Source organism: Euleptes europaea, chromosome 13, assembly GCF_029931775.1.
Source record: "Euleptes europaea isolate rEulEur1 chromosome 13, rEulEur1.hap1, whole genome shotgun sequence".
Taxonomy (NCBI): domain Eukaryota; kingdom Metazoa; phylum Chordata; class Lepidosauria; order Squamata; family Sphaerodactylidae; genus Euleptes; species Euleptes europaea.
In genome coordinates, this window is record NC_079324.1 from 51,910,951 (window position 1) to 51,935,359 (window position 24,409).

At 46.5% G+C, this 24,409-nt stretch overlaps 1 protein-coding gene across 1 annotated transcript in view; it reads right to left on the reverse strand.

Annotated features, from left to right (window-relative positions):
• The window catches only part of PPIL2 (peptidylprolyl isomerase like 2), a 98,211-nt gene that overhangs the window by 38,055 nt on the left and 35,747 nt on the right, over positions 1-24,409 (reverse strand). Inside the window, exons 7-12 of the mRNA XM_056859875.1 lie at positions 24,151-24,242; positions 21,132-21,221; positions 13,289-13,364; positions 11,565-11,725; positions 9,597-9,672; positions 7,553-7,659 (exon numbers count right to left, since the gene is read on the reverse strand). Coding sequence (XP_056715853.1) covers positions 7,553-7,659; positions 9,597-9,672; positions 11,565-11,725; positions 13,289-13,364; positions 21,132-21,221; positions 24,151-24,242 — 602 coding nt within the window. The remainder of the gene's footprint in view (positions 1-7,552; positions 7,660-9,596; positions 9,673-11,564; positions 11,726-13,288; positions 13,365-21,131; positions 21,222-24,150; positions 24,243-24,409) is intronic.

Here is a 24,409-nt window from a genome sequence, read left to right on the forward strand (position 1 = left end):
CAGCTTGCCGCTCACACTGCTGTCTCCAAGCTCTGCCTGTTAATTTCTCTCTCAGTCAACTGTCAGTTCTCAACTGTCAGAACTCTCCAACTGCCATTCTCGGAATTCTATTCGAACTCCGTCAATCACAGGGGTTCTGTGACCAGGACAACTCTTTAGAATGTAGCTGTCTGTCACAGGGGGAAACACCACCAGGGTGTTGTCTGAGATGCGTAAAGGGAGTTTTGTGGCTCCCAGATGCGCAGCACCTTTTTCTGCAGGTGTTTGGGGCAGAGGCAGCTTCAGCCTTCCCTCTTGCACTGTTTTCTTGTCCTCAAACCACTCCATGGAGCCACTATCATGTTTCTTAGGTTGCTGCAGGTAATTTTCGCAATGGAGCAACTATTGGCTCCACTGCAAAAATTACACACAGCAACGTGTCATGATTTTCACAAGAGAGCCAATAGTGGCTCCCCAGGGCAGTTTAAGGACATGAAAACGGTACGGGGGAGGGGAAGGCTGAAGCTGTTTCTCCCCACATGCATGCGGTCGCAAGCCAAAAAAGGGTCAGGGTGCATCTGGGAGAAACAAAACTCCCATTGTACGTCCGACACAAAGTCCTCATGTCATCCCCCCAACCAACATGAAGACTGTATAAAGATTGGCCCTGCCAAGTCAGCACATTCACTCTTCCCTGCTAAGTGAAACCCATCTCAGATTGAAGGGACCAATCTCTCCCTGCTGTAATGTAACCGAGCTCATCTTTCTTGGGTCGGCACCGCACTTGGGAGGAGACTGTCTACGTACTCCAGCAATGCCAAGAATGTGAGGTTCTTAGGTGCAAAGAGCAACCATCTCGATTTGGTCTTGCAGCGACACTGACAACTTGGGGATGTTTTCAGTCCCATGGTGTCAACCATGTCCCCGCTTTCCCCCACCTATCACATACTCTGTTTATACCATCTGTCGCCACTTTGAATTGATGATGCATTGCAATATTGATTCCCTCCCTGTTGGATCAATACGAAACATTCCTTACTTTGTCTTGTTTCTTGAGCAGAATTTTAGCCCAATCGATAGTAGCTGTATATTTCAGGGTGCTGGTATAAGACAGACTGCAAACATATCCTTCACTCCCCCTACCCCTTCTTTTACTAACTACAGGCTCCATTCCTTTACAGCGCACTGCACACAACCACAGCTCAATCCTTGGTTTTCCCCAGATGGGAATGCATTTGGCGGGCACGGGAGCGGGCTGAGAGAACCACACTTCACCAGATGACGTCACACCAGAGGTTCCTGCTACAACTTCCAAGCTGCCACATCATCACAAAATTTGTTTAAAAAAGAATTCCTATCCGCTCCAAGATTCCCCTGCGGGGAAATCAAATTGCTTTCTACAATGTGTGTACAGTGCCGTCAAATCGTAGCCAACTTTTGGCAAGCCAGTAGTATTTTCAAGGCAAGAGATTAACAGAGTTGGTTTGCCATTGCCTTCCTTTGCATAGCGACCTTGGTGGTCTCCCAAGCAATACTAACCAGGGACGATCCTGCTTAGCTTCTGAGATCTGATGAGATCAGGATAGCCTGGGCCATCCAGGTCATGGCGCTTTCTACAGAAGTGGTAGAAAATTGGGAGGTTCAGCAAGTTTTGTGACATTTGAGTTGTGAGCTTCAGACCTGAGCCGCTTTTGTAAAGTAGTAAGACACCGCATACTCTCCAATGGGTTTAAATGTGCTTAAGTCTCACATAGTGGAGGCTGGCAAAGGAGTTCGGATCATGTTGTTCGGACCAATTGTTTCTGTCCTGTTTGGGGAAATCGCTCATTCATATATCATTGGATCGCAATACCTAAGATAGTTTTAATTATCATCTACAAGGCTCATGATACTGAGGTAGCTTAGGAAGATGGTTGGCAGCAACACAGGCTAAACCAGGAATGAAAAGCTGGCCAAAAAAATTATATGCTGCCTTGCAGCAAATGGTTCTCAGACTGCTTGATCCATCCACTGCATTTCCAGGGTCAGTGTGGTGCAGTGGTTAGAAGCGTTGGGCTAGGATGTAGGGAACTCGGGTACCAGTCCCCACTCTACCATGAAGCTCACTGGGTGACCTTGGGCCAGTCAATCTCAGCCTCATCTTATCTCTTGGAGATAGTGTGCAGATAAAATGGGGAAGGAAGAATCATGCTATAGCTATCCTGGTCTAATTAGAGAAAGAGCAGGATAAAGAAATTCACTAGCTATAAAGATTTATCCCATCCTTCCTGCAAGGAGTTCAGTGTGGTACACACAGTTATCCTACTCCTAAATGTAACCTCATTACAATCCTGTGAGGTTGGTTAGGCTGAGAGAGAGAAAGAGAATGAAAAAGAGAATAAAGAGGATAGGTTTTTATTCCCTGCTTTTCTCTACCTTTTAAGGAGGCTCAAATCAGCTTACAATCACCTTCCCTTCCCCTCCTCACAACAGGCACCTTGTGAGGTAGGTGGGGCTGAGAGAGCTCAAACAGAGCTGTGACTAGCCCAAGGTCACCCAGCAGGCATCATGTGGAGGAGTGGGGAAACCAACCCGGTTCACCAGATCAGAGTCTGCCACTCATGTGGAGGAATGAGGAATCAAACCTGATTCTCCAGATTAGATTCCACCGCTCTTAACCACTACACTATACTGGTTCGCAGCGTGGTGTAGTGTTTAAGAATGAGAATGAACAATTGGCCCAAGATCATCCAGTGAGCTCCGTGGCTGATTGAGGATCTGAACCCAGACCTCCCCAGTCTGAAATGCTGCAGCAGTCATCTGTTTTTTGTATCCCGAGAGTGTCAGGCATGCCATCGTATACATATAGAAAATTTCTTACTCGCTTTTCAAACAAGCAGCATTCCCAAAGCTAGCTACAAAAACCTGTAACAATAAAATCACTTAAACAAGCAATAATTAAGATCTAAAACCAAAACTGCAGCCAGCAAAGCATTCATCAACAGGCAGAATGTAGTAATGTAGTATCTTTATCACCAAAGGCCTGAATGAACAAACAGGTCTTTCTAAAAACACGAAAAGACCCAGATCCCATGAACACCCTACTCTGAATCCCTACTGTAATACGCCCATCTGAACACATGAAACTGCCTTATACTGAATCAGACCCTTGGTCCATCCAAGTCAGTATTGTCTACTCAGACCAGCAGCAGCTCTCCAGGGTCTCAAGCAGTCTTTCACATCACCTACTTGCCTGGTCCCTTTAACTGGAGATGCTGGGGATTGAATGTGGACCCTTCTGCATGCCAAGCAGATGCTCTACCAATGAGCCACACCCATGCCCTGAACAACAGCCCAGATCAGGAGAAACACACGTCCTCCTCTACTCTTATCCCCCTAATTCCCATTACACTGAAACGACATCCTTCGGCGATATAACACGTCTAATCTTGTGAATAGTTTACAAGTACATCCTAAGCTCCACTTGGCTTCCCTGTGCAGGCAAAAGGCTGCTTAATTTGACCAGATTGAATCTATGCAAATAAAGGAAAAAAGCAGATGGCACAACGCCCGTGTTTCAGTAGATCTGGCCGCATATTAGCGTTCGCGATTCCATTTTCAATAGGCCCTCGAGAATTTCTGTTTTGCAGAGAGGAGGGAAGGAAAAAGCGTCCTCCAAGAGCAACCAAAATGATTAAGGGACTAGAGCAACTGTCCTATGGGGAGCGGTTAGGACGCTTAGGGCTGTTTAGCTTGGAAAGAAGGTGGCTAAGGGGAGACATGATAGAGGTCTATAAAATTATGCATGGTTTGGAGAGAGTGGACAGGGAGAAGTTTTTCTCCCTCTCCCATAATACTGGAAGATGGGGTCATCTGCTAAAGCTGGAGAGCAAGAGATTCAAAACAGATAAAAGGAAATATTTTTTCACACAACGCATAGTTAAATTGTGGAACTCCCTGCCCCAGGATGTGGTGATGGCTGCCAGCTTGGAGGGCTTTAAGAGGGGAGTGGACATATTCATGGAGGAGAGGGGTATTCATGGCTATTAGTTAGCATGGATACTGGTCATGCTGCATACCTATTCTCTCTAGTATCAGAGGAGCATGCCTATTATTTTGGGTGCGGTGGAACACAGGTAGAATGGTGCTGCTGCAGTCGTCTTGTTTGCGGCTTCCTAAAGGCACCTGGTTGGCCACTGTGTGAACAGACTGCTGGATTTGATTGGCCTTGGTCTGATCCAGCAGGGCCTTTCTTATGTTCTTATGTTAAGACTGCAACGGATGATAGATGGCAACCATGCTCAAAACGCCAGGCTGGGAATTTAGACCCAGGCTCCTGAGGACAGACACAGATGCTGGCCGAAGCATCAGCACGGGGGAACTGCGTATATCTCGACATACTAAATTGAAGAACTGCAAAACGGGCTGTTTGCTTTGGTGACTCTCCATATAGATCCTGCCTCGGCACTCCCTGCTTCCATCCTCCCCTCTGCATGTTAACCAACAAATACACAGGCAGAGGGGGAAAGAGGTGAGCATCGAAGTCCTGAGAACCACCCTAGAATGACACAATGCCGAAACGCCGGTTTTCTGCCTGCTGCATCACGGCTGATCCATCACATATCGAGCCAACACCAACCAAACCACCTACTTTTTTGCCTCCATCTGAGAGGAAAGCACAAAGCTGGCAGCAGGAGGTTTTTTTATTATTATTTCTTCCATCGGATGATGTCTGCTGCTCCTCCCCCTCCACCCCGGTGCTATAAATCATGGAACGTGACCTTTCTCGGGACGCTACTTCCACAGCAATTCTGCTGTCAATTCATCAGCATGTTTTTTTTATTAGCACATGAAAAGGCAAACAAACAAATCAACTTGTACGTAGGTCCCTCTGAGCAAAAAAAATAAAAATTAACTGGGTGGATAGGACATTCACACATACACACAGCTCAAACATTCATCCCATTTTTGCTGACAGCTGCTTGTGGTTAGGGACAAATGGAATCAGGCGCCTTAAATCACTTTCCATTTGTGCATCCATAAAAACGGAACCCTCTATTAATTCAGGCTATTTTTATCCCCTCCCCTGGTCCACTTTATTATTTAGATATGAGCATCTTAGGGACAGGAATGTTTTGTTTTCAGAAAAACTGCAGTAGCCCACTCTCTGCCCACGGGCTATAAATCTAACAAATAAGGCCACAACATTTAAGGAACTAAACTCGGCTAGATGAATCAAATTTAAAGATAGATAGATAGATAGATAGATAGATAGATAGATAGATAGATAGATAGATAGATAGATAGATAGATTTAAATTTGATTCATCTAGCCGAGTTTAGTTCCTTAAATATATATATATATATATATATATATATATTGATCGACTAAAAAACCGCCTCCCAGCATTCCGCCAAGGTTATTTCAAATAAGTTTTTTTTTAAAAGACAGATGGCAAGCGTCATCTTAGAAGGAAGAGCTCAGAGAAGCAAAACGCTTTTTAAAAGTCAATATTTGCTGAGATACATTAAATTAATTGTGAAATTAATTAATTGTTAGACTAATTATTTAATTGTAAAATCAAGCAATAGTAAGAAGGAGTGTACTTTTGCATAAGTGTTAAGTGTTAAGATTGTTTCATGGACCCTGTAAAGAAGAAAATAGCAGCAATCACAGAAGGATACAAAGAAGGCCTTATCCCCACAATGATCATGGGGAGCTGTGAATTTGATGATGTTCCCTTATTGTATAAGTATTTCGACATGATCCCTTAAGGAAGAGGCCTTGGCTTTAGTTTCAATTTTCACTTGTTCTGTTGGCTGCTGCCCGTAGCTGGTTATGGCCCAGCAGGGCCCAGGCCAGGCCTTGCCTATGTTCTAATAAAGTTAGGGTTGCCAGCTCGGCGTTGGGAAATACCTGGAGATTTTGGGGGTAGAGCCTGAGGAGGGTGGGATTTGGAGAGGGGAGGGACTTCAATGCCATAGAGTCCAATTGCCAAAGCGGCAGGTGAACTCCAGGTGAACTCATCTCTGTTGCTAGGGTTGCCAAGTGCCAGGTGGTGGTGGGTAAACCCCCACCAATCCACCTGGCTGCCCACTGACCAGCTGAGGGTCGGCGGGTAACGCGTGCACGTGTGCCTGCCATTGCTAGGGTTGCCAACCTCCAGGTAGTAGCTGGAGATCTCCTGCTATTACAACTGATCTCCAGCCAATAGAGATCAGTTCACCTGGAGAAAATGGCCGCTTTCGCAATTGGACTTTATGGCATTGAAGTCCTTCCCCTCCCCCAACCCCGCCCTCCTCAGGCTCCGCCCCAAAACCTCCCACTGGTGGCGAAGAGGGACCTGGCAACCCTAGCCGTGGCACGTCACTTTCAGTTTACACCCAGACACGCTGCATTGCAACGGGCCTTTTACCACTCAAACTTGGAGTTTAAAAGTGGCAAAAGGCATCTTGAGATGAGGCACTTCTGGGTGTAAACTGGAAGTGACGCAATTGAGTCAGCGTGGCCGCACGCGATCTTTGCCTTACCTCTGCCCCAAAAACCTCCCGCCGGAGGAGTGGGGGGACCTGGCAACCCTATCAGTCACCTGGAGATCAGTTGTAACAGCGGGAGATCTCCAGCCACCACCTGGAGGTTGGCAACCCTAAATAAAGTTCTGGCCTGTTTTGGTACCTGGTGGTGTGGAATTATTACACCCACCTACACCAGGGCCTCCTTTTGTGACCACAACGGACCCATCCTATGACTTTGATTGCAAAGTGGTCCAGTTTGGTTTTATTGTAAATCTCCCTGGCAGCCGCGATGGCTGAAGGGCGGTTCATAAACAAGTAGGGTTGCCAGGTCCCTCTTCGCCACCGGTGGGAGGTTTTGGGGGTGGAGCCTGATGAGGGCAGGGTTTGGGGAGGGAAGGGACTTCAATGCCATAGAGTCCAATTGCCAAAGCATCCATTTTATCCAGGTGAACTGATCTCTATCACCCCCACCCTATATTCCAGAGATGGACTTTATATTGCGTTGAAGCCGTATTATTACTGTGATGGACTTCATATTGCATTGAAGCCGCACTATGTTGTGATTTCCTATCCTGTATAAGTTTTTGTTCATAAGTATGTTTTGTGTATATAATCAAAGAAAGTAACATAATCAAAGAAAAAATATAATATTCAAATGAGTATCTAAGAAGCTGTGTTTGACTACAATTTAGCCATAAGAGCTGTGTGTGTGTGTGTGTGTGTGTATATTTATTTATTTATTTATTTATTTATTTATTTGTGCCAGTACCTGGAGGTTGACAAGAGTCACTAGAAAAGACAATCATGCTAGGAAATGTTGAGGGCAGCAGGAAAGAGGAAGACCCAACAAGAGATAGATTGCCTCTATAAAGGAAGCCACGGCCCTCAATTTGCAAGATCTGAGCAAGGCTGTCAAAGATAGGACATTCTGGAGGACTTTGACCATAGGGTCGCCATGAGTCAGAGACAACTTGACGGCACTTAACACAGACACACACCTGGAGGTTGGCAACCCTATAAACAAGGCAAATGGAGACAGAGGCGCCTCTGAGAAGCCACCCCCTATGGCTGTACCGTACCATGTCACAGTGCAGCTCCAGGTTGAGGTCCCCTTTGTTGGTGTGCAGGCGGACATAGCCTTTCTTCTTGACGTACTGGTACCGCACCACGTCATCCTCGATGGCAGCTGCCCGCAAAAAAAATCAAAGGGCGAGTTAGCCAATGTGTTCGCCAATCTGTGCTGGCTGTTGGCAAGCACGAATTGTTAGATGACAAATTCTCCCAGAGACCTCACCTCAACATATGGTGACTTACAAGGACTTCAGATAATTAATTTTGCATTCATCAGCTCTGCTGCTTTTATCCAGCTTTGATTCAGAAAGCTATTCTTAACCAGACCCAAGTCTGGGTTTGGAAGGGTCAGGTAAAATGTAATGCTAATCATAATAATTTCCCAGTAATTATAGGAATTAGCGTCAAACAAAGCCACAGCGTGCGAAGACTATTAAGCTGCAGGATCAACAATACATTTTAAAGTAATTTTTGTTTGTGCTGTTGTTTTTAAGTCCCTTGGCTAGCTCTGAAACATTTATACTAATTTGTATATTGTGCAATGGCCTGTTTTTTGGGGTTTTTTTAACAAATTGTGTAGCTTGCTAGAGGCACACCAATAGGGGAGGAGATTCAGACCCATTAGGGTTGATAAAAGGTCTGGGGGGAAATGTCCTGTCCCCTAAATAGAGGCTTAACTTCTGAAAATGGGCAGGTGAAGCTTTTCTTGGCATGGATCACATCACATCACCTGGTAAACAACACCCCATTAAAAAAGGTAAAGGTAATCCTCTGTGCAAGCACCAGGTCATTACTGACCCATGGGGTCACATCACAACGTTTACTATGCAGACTTTGTGTAGGGGGTGGTTTGCCATTGCCCTCCCCAGTTGTCTACACTTTACCCCCAGCAAGCTGGGTAGTCATTTTACTAACCTCAGAAGGATGGAAGGCTGAGTCAACCTTGAGCTGGCTACCTGAAACCGACTTCCGTCGGGATCGAACTCAGGTCGTGAGCAGAGCTTTTGACTGCGGTACTGCAGCTTTCCACTCTGCGCCACGGGGCTCCTAACACCCCATTATGCCCCGATAAAAAAGGACAGGACATTTGTTCTCCAGGCAGTTGGCAACCCCACCCTGTGAACAAGTTCTTCAATCCCTTCTTTGAAACATGGTATAATTGTGAATTAAGACAAAGTCACATTGCCCTCAGTGTTCTGAAAACAGTGGAAGGCCTCCAGTGGAAACAAAGCGCACTGAGGGCCAAGCACCAGAATCAAGCTCCAATGCCAGACGAAATGCCCAGGCCGCCCCCAATCTCTCTTTGGCTGCTAATTTACATAGTGGTACAAAGCACCAAAAACTACTCACACATCTATAATTTCATCCGAAACTTTTCTACAAAAGGAAAGCTTTCAAAATAGCTTACAGAACAGAAGAAGGCATCAAAATTACTTAACAGTTCAGCACCTGCCATTATCACAGGATAGCTGCCAGCGGGTGATGGGCCATGAAGGCCACTGAGCCAAGGCCTGTTGGGCCGATGGCCTGGGGAACCCCCTCCGGCCCCATGCAAAGGGCAGCCCTTACCCTGTATGGGGTGGGCAGCACCTCTTGCCAACATCAGCCTGTCTCCTGGGCCCTAGTCTGGGAACATAGTGCCCAGCCCCACGCTGGGCAAGGAACAAGGCATGGAGCTGGCAGGTTTGGGGCCAGGGATGGGGTCCTCTTTCTGGTCTCTTTTCCCCTCCCAGTCTGCCCCTAACAGCTCTAATCGACCAGTTTGTGGCAGCGTAAATACCCAGAGAGAAATTATCATGGGTCAGTGGGTTGTTCTGTGACAACCACCATTTCCTTTCTATTACTTTCCTTGTCCACCTCACCCCCTCTTTTGAAAAGGTTTATTTTTCTGTCCATTTCCCATTGATCCGTCTCCATTTGGCTTCCATGGTTTCCAAAAGCACACAGAGCTGAGCTGGTAAAACCGCTGCACTTTTCCTACAATACAATCCTGGATTATAGTTCATTTTTTTAAAAAACCACTACGTTGGCAGTTAGAGGAACTGACAGTACCTGCTTCGTGCGTTGTTTCTGGCGCCATGGCCGTGGACGTGAAGGAGGCACTCACTCTGCCTGTGGAGTAATGAGCCTGTTGAACAACAAAAGGGTATTTAAAATATTGTCACACACACGGACTCTTACACAAAGCAACAGCCACTCAATGTAATGTCTAAGAAAATGAGTATGTTTTAGCGTGGCACCAAAAGTTTCAACGCCAGGCAAATGGCTGTGGGAATGCTTTCCTTGGCTTGGGGTGGGGCCCCCAGCAGCAACCCCCGAGAGGGAAGGGAAGGGCTCGGGAGCCCCACTTACCGGGGAAGGGGGTGAGAGGGGCGGCATGCCGAGGCGGGCCCAAGCCTTCCCCCCGCGCCTCGGCAAACGGGCTGGACGCCCCCGCAGCCGCTGACGGCCCTGCGCATCAGCTGGGGAGCGGGAGGAGAGGCGCAGACGGACCCCGCCCAGTAACCAACGCGGGGCGGGAGTCGCGGCGCTACGAGGAGCCCGGGCCAGCCAGAGAGCCGGGGCCCCGGGAGAGCTCCCGAAACCCTGCCCATCAGCTAGCTGGCGGGGGGAGGGCCACGGTAAATGGAGCCCCCAGGGCGGCGCACGGGCCAACGCGACTCCCGGCCCAGAGCCCGAGGGGAGTCAGCGGAGGAGAGGGGGAACAGAGCAGGCACGGGGGAGGAGAACTGGGGAAGAAGGCCCACCCCGAGCACGACCGGCTCGGGGCGGGTGGAAGAGCCAGGGCAGGGCAGAGACGAGGGCCGCACCCGCAGGAGGGACTCTCCAGAGGAGGAGGGAAGAGGAAAGTGGGAGGAGTCATTTGTAGCCTCGGGTTGAGGCGGATGAGATGGAACACAGGTGGTGGCGGGGTATAAAGCAGCATGGGTGGACGCCAATGAGGAAGACTGGCGTATCACACTCCTTGCTTACGGAGAGCAAGCAAGCTGGCCAGCTCAGGAGAGGAAGGGTCGTCCTCCTCCTCTGAGTGGTCTGAGGCTGAGGAGACCTTACCTGCCCAGAGAGGGGTTCAGTCAGGCGGTGCCTCAACAGGGGAAGTCCCACCCAAAGGGGCCGCAGCCCCGGCCGGGACGCAACAGGCATTGAAGTCTCTCCCTTCCCCAAACCCCGCCCTCCTCAGGCTCCGCCCAAAAACTTCTGTCAATGGTGAAGAGGGACCTGGCAACTCTATTTCAGAAGATGAAGCTGGAGGAGGGACAACAAAAACAACCACATCTGAAGAAGAAGAGGAAGGAGAGTTGGTTCTATACCCCGCTTTTCTCCATCTTTAAGGAGTCTCAAAGCGGCTTACCATCGCCTTCCCTTCCCCTCTCCACAACAGGCACCTTGTGAGGTAAATAAGGCTGAGTGAGTTCTGTGACTGTCCTAAGGTCACCCAGCAGGCTTCATGTGGAGGAGTGGGGAATTGAACCTGGTTCTTTAGAGACCGCCGCTCTTAACCACTACACCACGCTGCCCGGACAGCTCAGATTTTTAAAATGTGGGTTAAAAATGACTCTTCCATGCTCTTTTAAACCCTGCCTGTGCAAGCTAGGCTAAAAGGCCTCTCTCAGAATCTCCTGTGGCATCAAATAGCCTTGGCAGATGCCTCACCATGCTGACCCTTGACTCCGGCCCTGAATTTACCTCCACCCTCCATAAGGCAAGATATAGCATTGGCTTCATTGGTTAACCCACTTTTGTGAGGAACAGATCTGAAGGATGGGAAGCAACAGCTGCCTTGGATCTGATTTTTCCCTGTATAAAGGAACCTCTGATAGCACAGCTACTGACAAGCACGCAGGTCAAGGCCTTGTCAATCAAATGCTACAGGGGAACAGAGAAGCTGCTCTTGATTAGCTGGGCTGATTTCCTGCTGATGGGCCATTCAGAGTCTCTCTTCTGTACAGAGCAGTCTTTTTGGACTTCCTCAATACCCATTTAGAGCCACCAGTTAAAGAATCAGCCAAGTCAACTTACCGCATTCAGCTTATCCACTTTTTTCTTCTCAGGGGGCCTCATGGTTGCTGCCAGAACATCGTCGCCTTTGAATTCTTTGTAAAGTTCCGACAAAGTCTCTCGAGTCTCGACATTGGTGTTTTTCAGGTAATACGATGGATCCGATTTTGCTTTTTCCTCATCTACAAAACAACATTGCAATCACAGCAATGATTCTGAAAAGGGGCCTCTCGAATGCAAAGTCATTTTGTTCTCTACCTGACCAATTGTGTTATAGTAAAAATACCCCATCTATGCTTCCCCACCCCCCCACCCCAAAGAAATAGTATTGACAGCAGAAAGAAAGGGGGGGGGGTCAAGTAGATTCTGAACAGGCCAGTGCTGCCCCACATATTAATCTTTTCCAAAGGGGTTGAAATCCAAAGGGTCTTGAACGGAATAGCAAAACACAGGAAGCTTCAGGTTGGTTTTCAACAGATGATTGATTAGCAAAGCACTGAGCCCAGTCTGGGCAGACTTGTCACAACCACGCCCTCTCAGCAGAGCCATGGACACCCACCAGGGTGGTGTAGTGGTTAAGAGCAGTGGACTCTAATCTAGAGTACCAGGTTTGATTCCCCGCTCCTATATATGAGCGGCGGACTCTAATCTGGTGAACCGGGTTTGATTCCCCGCTCCTCCACATGAAGCCTGCTGGGTGACCTTGGGCTAGTCACAGTTCTCTCAGAGCTCTCTCAGCCCCACCTACCTCACAAGGTGCCTGTTGTGGGGAGGGGATGAGAAAGCGATTGTAAGCTGCTTTGAGACTCCTTCGAGGTAGAAAAAAGCAGGGTATAAAACCCAACGCTTTTTCTTCCTCTTTCTAGGCTTGGTAATCCTTCCCAGTGGCTACGTAGGATGAAAATCCTATCTTTCGGAAATTGAAACCGGTCTCTCTTTTCCAAAGCAAATAACTTTTCCCAGCTTTCCTCCAACTTGTCAGTGCAAGACAAGGTTGTCAACTCTGGGCTGGGAAATTCCTGGAGATTTAAGAAGTGGAACCTGGGGAGTGATGGGTTTGGGGAAAGGAAGGGGCCTCAGTGGGGTATGAAGCCATGGAGTCCACCCTCCAAAGCAGCCATTTTTTCCAGGGCAACTGATCTCTGTCTTCTGGAGGTCAACTGTAATTATGGGAGATCTTCAGGCCCCACCTGGAGGCTGGCATTCCTAGTGCAGGACATACTTCAGAAGACACCAGGAGTTATCATCTGCAGTAAGCATCTATTTGGAAGCAGCTGCATCTGTCACAGGATAACAACTGGCTCGGATCCTCTCACCATTCTGCGACGGGCCTGACTCCAGCCCCCCTGGCCATTTTAAGATTGACAGTGCCTCCAAAGCAGCCGTTTTGTGGTGACACCGACTAGCTTTTCTCAAAATTTCAGAACTGCTTTCAGGCTTAATAAGGTTGGAGATCCCTGGTCTATCCTAACTGTCTGAATAATATCTTATCCATTCTACCTTCAGACTTATGAACTGCAGACCTAGGCTTTCCATCATACCCAGCATCCTCTCCCCCACCTTCTTTTCTCCCCTCTGAAGATGAACCAGCCTGAAGAGGAACTTTGGTGACCTCAAAAGCTGACTCGCTACTTTGCGACTTTTTAAATGGCCATCATAAAGGTATCATATGCTTCTGCTGACATTTGTTTAATGAGCTTTCCATTTGCTTCAAATCTCTCCTGTACTGTCAGCATCATTCTTACCTGGATCCGTCACCTTCAAGTTGTTCTTAACATGGAAAAAGCTGGAGACGTTAAATTTGTCCAAGTTGGTTGGATCCTAAACAAACAAACAAACAAACAAACTGAGCACATATGGTGTATAAAGGTTATGGTATGGTATGTAAAGGTCGAAATATTGACAAGCTTTGAAGACAGCTAGGTTATACAAAACAACTCTTGGTAGACGTTTTGCACACATTACCCCATACATAGATCCAAATATAGAGGGTGCCTTTAACTTGGGTTATTAATCTCCAAGGGGAGCCTAGAGTTAGTCTTCCCAAATACCCAGGCCTAGCAGGGAATTCCCTCCCCCTGGGCCCAATCTCCTGCCCTTGAGAAACTGAGGAAAAGGAGGGAAGACAGTGACACTCTAGGAATTCCCCCCAGTCTCTATGGTCTTTACCACAGCAATCAGGGGAAATTCCTAGTGCATCCCCCAAATGTGATATCACATCCTCCCAAACGCCATGCTCCCCAGCAACTGCCACCAAAGTCTCCCAGCATTTGGCCAGACAGTGTTGGGAACCTATGTAAAGTTCTCCCAGAATCGCAATTGCTCTGCAGACTACAGGGATCAGTTCCCCAGGAAGAAACGGCAGCTTTGGAGGAAAGACCATATGACATCACATCCTTGCCGAGGTCCCTCCCCTCCCCAAACTCTGCCCCCAACAGGCATGCCCTCCAGTAACTTCTCAAGTTGGCAACCCTATATTTATTATACCACATTACACCGTTAGGTCCACCCAGTTCTGTATTCTCCAGGACTTAACAGCAGCTCTTTAGGGTCTCAGGCAGAGTGAGGCCTTTTCCAACACCTGCCTGCAATTCAACCTGGGACCTTTTGAATGAGAAGGCTCTATCCCAGAGTGACACCCCCTACCATTTGTACCATATAACAGAAACAGGAATTGATATAGGGATCTGAGAAATGTAACTTAGAATGAATTTTTAAAAAATGAAGAACAGTCCTGGTTGACATAGAGACAACCAGAGAGCTACAAGGGCAGAAGTGGGCTGCGAACCTCCTGGTATTGGTGGAGATCCTGCCTCCTCTCTCCCCACCAATCTTAGCTCATCAGGTCTGAGAGGGCTGATCAGCTGTTGGGCTGATCAGCTGTTGGGGAGGGGGAAAGGAGACGCTCCCTCTTCCAGCATGTGACAAACGCCGGCAGTGCTGATTCATCTATCTGGGGGGGGGGGTGCGCACACTGTGCAGGAGCCCCACATGTAACGCCCACACATACCAGATGCAGGTAGGCTTCCCTCCCACAGCCCTGTAATCAGCACAACCACACGAGGAAAGCTGTTTCCATGCATACAGCAAGCTTTGCTAGTTCTTGACAACCGAGTCATTTTATGTATTTATACACTGCCTTTTCTGGGGTATGTTTGGGAAAACAACAACAACAACAACAAAACTGAATTGTCTCCGGCCATTACCTGGCATATCTCTTCAGAAGAGGATGGCAAGAACTCCCTGGCCTGGTCGTCTTCTCGGGGGAACGCAGGCCTTGCATTAGGCCTTGGGAAGAGGGAGGAAAGGCTGCCTCCACAGCCACGATATGGTTAAGGTTGCCCACCTCCAGGTACCAGCTGGAGATCTCCCGCTATTACAATTGATCTCCAGCTGATAGAGATCAGTTCACCTGGAGAAAATGGACACTTGGACAATTGGACTCTGTGACACTGAAGTCCCTCCCCTCCCCCAACCCCGCCCTCCTCAGGCTCCGCCCTCCAAATCTCCAGGTATTACCCAACTCCGAGCTGGCAACCCTATATATGGTCTATCTAGGGTTGCCAGCTCCGGGTTGTGAAGTTCCTGGAGATTTTGTGGGTAAAGCCTTGGGGAAGACGGTGTTTGGGGAGGGGAAAGACCTCACAGGTTATAATGCCATAGAGTTCACCTTCCAAAACAAGCAATTTTTTCCAGGGGAACTGATATTTTTTTACCTGGAGACCAGTTGTAATTCCGAAAGATCTCCAGCCTCCACCTGGAGACTGGTAACCTTGGGTCTACTGTAGCCACTTCAGAAAATAGATATTTTCTGCCTTGACTCATGAGATTACATATATGGGATAAGATCACATGTTACAAGTTTGTAGTGCGCCTACAGAAATTATTCTTTGGCCCTACATTCTAACATTATTTTCGGGGTTTAAGCTTTCAAAGCTTTTTGGGGTATAAGTTTTCAAGAGTCAAATCTCCCTTCATCAGATTTGTATCTGATGAAGGAAGATTTGACTCTTGAAAACTTATACCCCCAAAATTTTGTTGGTCTCTATGGTGCTACTGGATTTGAATCTAGTTCTGCTGCTGCAGATCGACATGGCCTGCCCTCTACTGTTGCCAGGTCCGGGTTGGGAAATACCTGGAGATTTGGGGCATGGAGCCTGAGGAGGGCAGGGTTTGGGGAGGGACTTCAATGGGGTATAATGCCATAGAATCCTCCTACCAAAGTGGCCATTTTCTCCAGGGGAACTGACCTCTGTTGCCTGGAGATCAGTTGTAATCCCAGGAGATCTCCAGCTACCACCTGGAGGTTGAGCAACCAAAATAAACACCTCTGCACTAATACCTACGGTAAGGAAATAAGGAAAGAAAGGGCTGATATATATTAACAAGACACCTGGAGGTTGGCAACACTACTACCTTCCCAAAACTAGCATTACTACTACCATCACTATTATTATTATTCAACATGTACGCATTCTGCATTTCCTACTGATTGCTTCTGTTTTTTTTTTTAATCCCTCTTCATTTCAAGGTAACCTACTTGAAGTGTCAGGGCTCCAAAATGAAGATTTTTCTAGAGTTATTTGGGAGGGGAGTCTAAAAATGTAATTGGAAGCAAACACAATGGCTGGGGGATCTACGAGTAACATTTAGAGAACCGCCTAATACGTCAATACGGACAGAAATTGTATAATTCTAGATGAATGCAACATTGTGACTTGAGATAAGAAACCGTCCAATGTTCCACCGCCACTAACTCACTACGGAGAGCCAATGGCTCCATCTCTCATTAAATGATATAATTATGTCTTTCATTCATCCCTGAAATTGTTTGCTTCCACTGGTGAATAAATCTTTAGTTTTATTGCTGGCAGTAAAACCAAGACACATTTATGAAGTCAAGCACTGTGAGCTGGCCCACTGAAGGCAGACCACCGGCTTCCTTGTTTTCTCCCATTTTCCTGCCCCATTTTAATTATTTTCTTTTGTCTTCCAGCTTCTGCTTGGGGGGGGGATGTGGGAGGCGGCCCACAAGATTTGGCTGAAGAAAACAGCTTTTCATTCCTTGGGACAGGAAATCTGTGAACAGGAGACAAATGGGGTAGAATTCTTTTCAAATAAATAAACCCTAGGGAGAGCGTTTGGAGAGATGGTAAAATTGTCCGCTGATTTTGAACAGCCTCCCCCTTCACCCCATCAGAAACTGACTGAGGGTCTACTGAGACAAGATGCTGGAACTAGCCCCAAGCTCTTTTTGCCTCCCTGTAAGCACCAATTCCACAAAAGAGTGCTTTGGACTGAGATCATGATGAGAGAGGTATAACTAAGGTTACCAACCTCCAGGTGATGGCTGGAGATCTCCGGCTGTTACAACTGATCAGGCGACAGAGATCAGGTCACCTGGAGAAAATGGCTGCTTTGGAAGGTAGACTCTATGGCATTATACCCCATTGAAGTCCCGCCCTCCCCAGGCTCCACCCCCAAAATTTCCAGGTGTTTCCCAACCCAGAGTTGACAACCCTAGGTTTAACCTTTCATAGAATCATAGAGTTGGAAGGGACCACCAGGGTCATCTAGTCCAACCCCCTGCATAATGCAGGAAATTCACAACTACCTCCCCCACACCCCCAGTGACCCCTACTCCATGCCCAGAAGATGGCCAGGATGCCCTCCCTCTCATGAACTGCCAGAGGTCATAGAATCAGCATTGCTGACAGATGGCCATCTAGCCTCTGCTTAAAAACCTCCAGGGAAGGAGAGCTTACCACCTCCCGAGGCAGCCTTTCCACTGAGGAACCGCTCTAACTGTTAGAAAATTCTCCCTAATGTCTAGAAGGAAACTCTTTTGATTTGATTTCAACCCGTTGGTTCTGGTCGAACCTTCAGGGGCAACAGAAAACAACTTGGCACCATCCTTTATACGACAGCCCTTCAAGTACTTGAAGAAGGTTATCATATTACCTCTCCTCTTCAGGCTAAACATACCCAGCTCCTTCAACCTTTCCTCATAGGACTTGGTCTCCAGATCCCTCACCATCTTTGTTGCCCTCCTCTGGACACGTTCCAGGTTGTCTACATCCTTCTTAAATTGTGGTACCCAAAACTGAACACAATACTCTAGGTGAGGTCTAACTAGAGCAGAGTAAAGCGATACTATTACTTCGCATGGTAGTACCATCACTTTCCTCGATTGGGTATTTGCCCTTCTGGGACAAAGGTTCAGGTAACACATAGAATGTCTATAAGTGAGCCAACATGCAGAACAACAATTTTATGGAAATGTTCCAGGTTCAGGGGAAAGGTCAGTCCATTGAGGTCTACAGTGAGTGGCCGCGGCACTCCAAGGTCTCAGGTAGGGCTTTCCCAACACCTGCTCGCTGAGGTCCTTTAACTGGAGATGCTGGGGACTGAGCCTTGCACCCACTACCTTTACAAAGCAGGCTGCCCTACCACTGAGCCACAGCTCCATTGACACAGCCAAGGTGGACCTGGAAAAATCTGCCATTACAACGAACTGGAGAAGTTGGCCCATGAGCATCTTGCAATGGTATGGGCTGAAGACGGATGAGGGGAGATTGCACCTGATCCCCTCAGTGTCATCTTCTCTTGCGTGACTTTTTGTTCTTGCAGTTCCTAAGATCCCTAAGATTCAGGAATCAAACGGGGCCCTCTTCCCTCTAGCATCTTCAGAAAAGCTGACTGGATCCAACCCATGATTCTGTCAGCAACTGAACCCAAGAGAAGCAACTACTTCTATTACTCCTCTTGATCTCCCTGTTCTTGCAACAAAGAACACTCCATTATATAATGCTAATAAGCAGGCTTTTTCTCCCTGTGACAGATGTTAAAGAGTATGCATTAATGGATTATTCAGTTAGCCCTAAAGGAATACATGAAAGGCAGTTTAACCATTCAAGGAAAAAACAACAACTACGAGCTTTGTGCATGTTTGTTATCTCTGCATGTGCCGCTGCAAGGGCATGCATGCAAATCTTTCTGAATTTATGTATACTGGCAAACAGCCTCATTTAGGTAAATGAAAATGCACTTTTATGGCCAGGAAAAACTGACGCAGAGGAAGACCAAATAAATCCACCCAGAAACAAAAGAGAAACTGCCTTTTGCAGCAGGTGTGTATTAATGCTAGCCGAGGTACTCAAGCTACTGTAGGATTAGACTCACATGCAAGCCTTTCATTTGCAAAGGATCCATTAAACAGTAGCAGAACTGGGAAGGACCCCTGCCAGAAACCATGGTCATTGGTGTCCATCTCACTTGAAAAGGGTCTTGGGTAGCAGAGGTTCTCTGCCAGAGGCCCTGAAGAGCCGCTGCCAGTCAGAGCAGACAATACTAAGTGGGATGGATCAATCACCTAACTCAGTAAAAGGCAGCTTCAGACATTCATATGACAGTCATGAGGATGCCAACCTCCGAGCCTTTTAAAATGGTATTTAATTCACACTTTTGCCTGAATAAGTGTTGAGACCTTACTGGCAAAGTTATCCAGGAGTAACCATGGTTTGAAAGTGTCGAGACAGGAAGTTCAACAACATGTAAACTCTGATACAACAATAACACCACTAATAATAACTTCCATTAAAGCCCTGTGCAGATAACCCATCTGCCTGTTGATTCACTATGTGGGGAGTGAAGAAGGAATGGTTGAGCTGTCCCTGTTGAGTCGTCCCCCACAGTGTGAATGCGACAGAACTGCCTGTGCTTACTCTCCTCTTCATGACCAGCAAGTTCAGGCATCACTGATCATGGGGAAGGGGGTGTACGTCTGGGCACTTCCTCTGCATGTTCACACTGTGCAGTTAACTTGGTGATTGTGAAGAGAAGCGGGAATGGGGCCAGAGCACTTATGCCTGCTGTCCCTCCTGCTAGGTGAGTCAACTTGTGGATGGGTCGTCTCCACGGGGCTAAAGTGCCAGATCCCTCCTCTCAAGGAAAGGCCACAGCTGGTCACCAACAGATGATGGAAAAGACAGTGTATGATACAGCCGAGACATTCACCTCCAAACACAGATCACATAGCACCTCCAGGCTGCACATTTGCTCTTTCAGAGGGGGTGCAACCCTATCCAGGACAGGCAAACTCCTTAAAAAGGCAATATTTTCGACACACATCATCTTGCCTCTGTAAAAGGGAAAGGCTACCACTGACTTCTGTGGCAGAAAGTAAATACAGCCCATCCTAGTAACATACTTTCTTCTAGTTAGATACTGGCATTGTCAAGCTGCATGGGTTTTGCAAGGAAGATACTAGGCTCTTAGTTTCACTGAATGGCCAATCCTTGACTTTTCCATCTCAAATATTCTCCATATCTATTCAAACGGATCAATATGGAATCACTTATATGCATATGGGTACAGACACATAATTCTGGATCTATTGCTTGACCAGCATAGTGAAGAGGTCCTTTCATTTTGGAATGTGTGAGAACTTTCTATGCTGATCAGCAGCTTCCCTTGTTGGATAGTCAACTGAAGCATAATTTAGCATTTTTGTAATTATTTTAACTTATGTTTTTATACACACACACACACACACACACACTACAAAGTGTGTGTGTTAAGTGCCGTCAAGTCGCTTCCGACAATACAATACAATATAATATAATAAAAACATAAGTTAAAATTATCCAGGAGTAACCAGGAGAGACACTGTCCTTCAGTGTTACTCCTCTGAAGATGCCGGCCACAGCAGCTGGCGAAACGTCAGGAAAGAAAATACCAAGACCACGGTTACACAGCCCGGATAACCTACGAGAACCAATAAGTTAAAATAATTACAAAAATGCTAAATTATGCTTCAGTTGACTATCCAACAAGGGAAGCTGCTGATCTGCATAGAAAGTTCATACACACACACACACACACACACTAACTGTTGGAAGCTGTCCTGAGCCTGACTTGGTTGGGAAAGGGCAGGGTATAAATTGAATAAAATAAAATAAAGTCTTGTTTGATTTAAGCTGTGATTTAATTGGCCCTTGCCTAGGGCAGTATCACTTTCCAACAATACATTCAGTACATCCACTGATTCTGCTGAAGAGAGAATGACACCTCACTCCAAACCTCCTCAGCAGAGATTTGATCCGGGGACTTCTTATTTTGTAACTCAGGTCTCTTCGCCATTGTCCAGCAACTACTTCTCTAAGTCTTGAGGGCCCGGAGATGAAAGCTGGAAGGACACTGCTGTGTTCACACTGTCATGCCCAATATTTGGGGAAGGGGATAGGAACCCCTACGGAGAAAGGCTTGGAGTTATGCCTGCAGGGATGTGTGCCCTCACCCTGGCAGTGCAGATCTACCTGAAGAAACCTGTTTCTGCATGCACACTACATTTCCTGGCGAAGGAAGAAAATCTCTTGACCCCTGAAATGTTGCAAGCTTATTGTTTACTTAAGTCACCGAAGAGTTATTATCTTTGAAAAGGAGAGCAGAGCTGCTATTATTCTCCACTTCCTTCCATGGCTTCTTGCCAGCTTTGTTGGAAGTTCTCTATGGTTCATTTACAGCTAGCCGATGGAAAGCCACGTAAGTGCAGAAGAGGGAAAACAACACACCAAAACCAACGCTCACCTGCAGTGTGATAATATCTTGCCTAGTAAAAGGTTCATCTGTGAGCAGGTCCTTGTAGCTTTTCGTTTTTATGTTCAACTGCTCAACCGCCTAAAGAAAACAAGAATGTGTGAGAAAGATGAGACGTAGAGAAAGGAACGTAAAATCCAAAAAGATGCACTGGGCTAATACTCAATGTATAAATATACACTGTTTACAATCCTCTTAGGCCCAAGGAAAACAGTTGAAATACTAATGTCTTGAACACAGTGTCAAATCTTGAACTGATAGATAAGATGCATTATTATTTATAATGTGCTATCAATGTGCATGACTTTTATAGAAGTAAAAAAGATCTTGCCTCAAGGAACTTACACTCTAAAATTTAATGCAAGGCAGACATCAAAGGGAAGGGAAGAAAGTTGAGGTGGAAGATAAAAAGAAGAAAAAGAGGGGTTTTATACCCTGCTTTTCTCTACTTTTCAGGAGTCTCAAAGTGGCTTACAATCGCCTTCCCTTACCCTCCCAACAGGCACCTTGAGAGGTAGGTGAGGCTGAGAGTGTTCAGAGAGAACTGTGACTGGCCCAAGGTCACTCAGCAGGCTTCATGTGGAGGCGCGGGGAATCGAACCCGGTTATCCAGATTAGAGTCCGCCACTCTTAACCACTACACCACGCTGGAGAAGAATGTGATACACATTCAAGTAACATGGGCTTCAGGCCTGGGTCTGGCTCATACATGCAGGAAAAGGACAGAACAGGGTGCTTCCCTTCAGACTGCAGGCGGAGGATCACATTTTGAAATGTTCCTCTATGAACTGCCTGCAAACAGAAAATTAGCACAGCAGGCAAAGGGGGAAGGGAAATCAAAGTTTTCTCCCTGCCGGAGTAACAGAAGCGGCTGTTAAGAATATTTCAGCATCTTTGAAAATTCGTGCTAAAGGTCTGACACCTCTTGGCTAGGTTTGCATTCTGAATTTTAATTATCAAATTTTACAAGGAGTTGGATCAAATGTTTTTATTTAATACTTGTCTGCTTTGTACGCTTTATTTGCATTAGTTTTACTGATATGAGATACTTCATATATGACTCTCATCTATGAAGAATTTGGGGTTTGCAATATTATTTTTTGTTTTAACTAAAATGCTTTTAACTATTATTGTAAGCTGCCTTGAACCACTAGGAAAGGCAGGATATAAGTGTTTTGATAAACAAACAAACAAACAAATAAATAAATGCCCTAATTTAGCTGTGAAATTCTTTTTCACAAGAAGATGATGACGAAGACGAAGAAGAAGAGTTGGTTTTTATATGCAAACTTTCTCTACTGCTTAAGGAAGAATCAAACCGGTGTACAATCACCTCCCCTTCCTCTCTCCACAACAGACACCCTGTGAGGTAGGTGGGGCTGAGAGAGCTGTGACTAGCCCAAGGTCACCCAGCTAGTTTCATGTGGAGGAGTGGGGAAACCAACCTGGTTCAGCAGATGAGCCTCTGCCGCTCATTTGGAAGAGTAGGGGATCAAACCCTGTTCTCCAAATCAGAGTCCACCGCTCCAAAGCACCACTCTTAACCACTACACACGCTGGCTCCCAAAAGAACATTCAAAGCCATCCTCAGAAGTGTGAAATGGAGCGGCCTGTCGTCCTACCCCATCCTCTTGTGTGTGCAACCAGGCCTTTGTTTTAGTAGGGAAGGGGACTACCCAGTTCACAATTCTTATATCACCAATTCAGGGGCCTTGACTGTTAATCCTAAGTGCTTTTTTTAAAAAATAGGTTCTACTGACATTCAAGGGAACTCCTTGTACCTTAAGGACCAGTGTGCTGAAGAAGCGAAAGAGCATCCTGAATTAAAATAAGCTGGTGTTTAAAATTCCTATAGGCAGCACTGGATATTTTCAAGCTTGTATTTTATACAGGAGGGATAAATATCCAACTGAACACACAGTTCACAGTTTATTTGTATTCCGCTTTTCAGCCAAGACTGATTCCCAAGAACAATTCACAAAAGGATCAGGAAGCTGCTGTGAGGAATCCAGAGCCACTGTCAAGGGAGTCAGCATCTCAACATGAAGAATCCACTGGAACAGGGCCACTGCATGCACAAACACGAGCTTGCCATTTACAGTCATAACGGCATAATGAACATCATGTTCTGAGCAAGCAACATGCTTCTACCTGCCATCAATGGGACTGACAGAGGGAGGGCAGAGACCATTCTTCTTCATGCCTGGATTCAGCTAAAGAGACACCCCTCCCCCGCAAAACATTTGCATGGCATTTTAACATCGTGTGTATATTGATTTCTGTTGCTCCCGTGAGCTGCTTTGGGAAGCGACAGAAATATAGAAAACAGAAATATCAGGACAGAAATATAATAAATAAGCAGAATCAAACTAGAAACAAAGAAATACCACCCCAGATGATAATAAAGCAGAGAGCAAAGCAATCTTTTAAAAAGCCCCCCCCTCATTATTATAACAGCCATAACTGCATGCTTGGAATTTTGGCTATTCTCCAACATTGTGGGCATACTTTTCTGACAATAAATATAATGTTAAATTTTTTGACTTTGGGGACTGATTCCTAATGGAGGGCATCGTATTTATTTATTTAGTATGTTTTTACCTTGCCATTCCTCTAAGGAACAGGGTGGCATGCATGGCTCTCCCGTACTCCATTTTACTATCGCAACACACCTGTGAGGTAGATTAAGCTGCGAGAGAGAGAGACTGGTCCAAAGTCACCCAGAGGAGCTTCCACAGCGTGGAGATTTGAACCTGGGTCTCTCAGAGTATAGCACAACTCTTAAAGCTCTGCCTGTGCTAATAGCGTCAGGCAGGGGCCAGTTTGTTGGGACTGGGAAACGGAAGAAGGGGAAGAACTCTGAAAACACAAAAATGGGTGCAAAGCATACCATGGGCCTGCAACAGCCTCCTTCAGGAGCAGCAGGGACACCTGTGCATAAATTGCACCTGACTAGATCAAAGCAAAGGACACCAAAGAATGTAACAATGAGATCTGGCAGTGAGCTCACCTCATGCGCAAAGACATTGCCGGTTGTCTTGATAGCCACTATGTGGGAGTTATTGGTGAACACCGTGAAGAGGACTGGACAGTGGTATTTGCCTGATTTAGGGGGAAGAAAAAAGAGGAAGAAACATTACTATTCGTCTGTTATTAGTTGGGTTTGCATCTTATCTTATCCTTAACAATAAAAACACCCTGAAATGACTAACTCCAGTATTTGCAACAGAAAAATCTTTTAAAATGAGCACAAGCAGCCCAATTAGGGA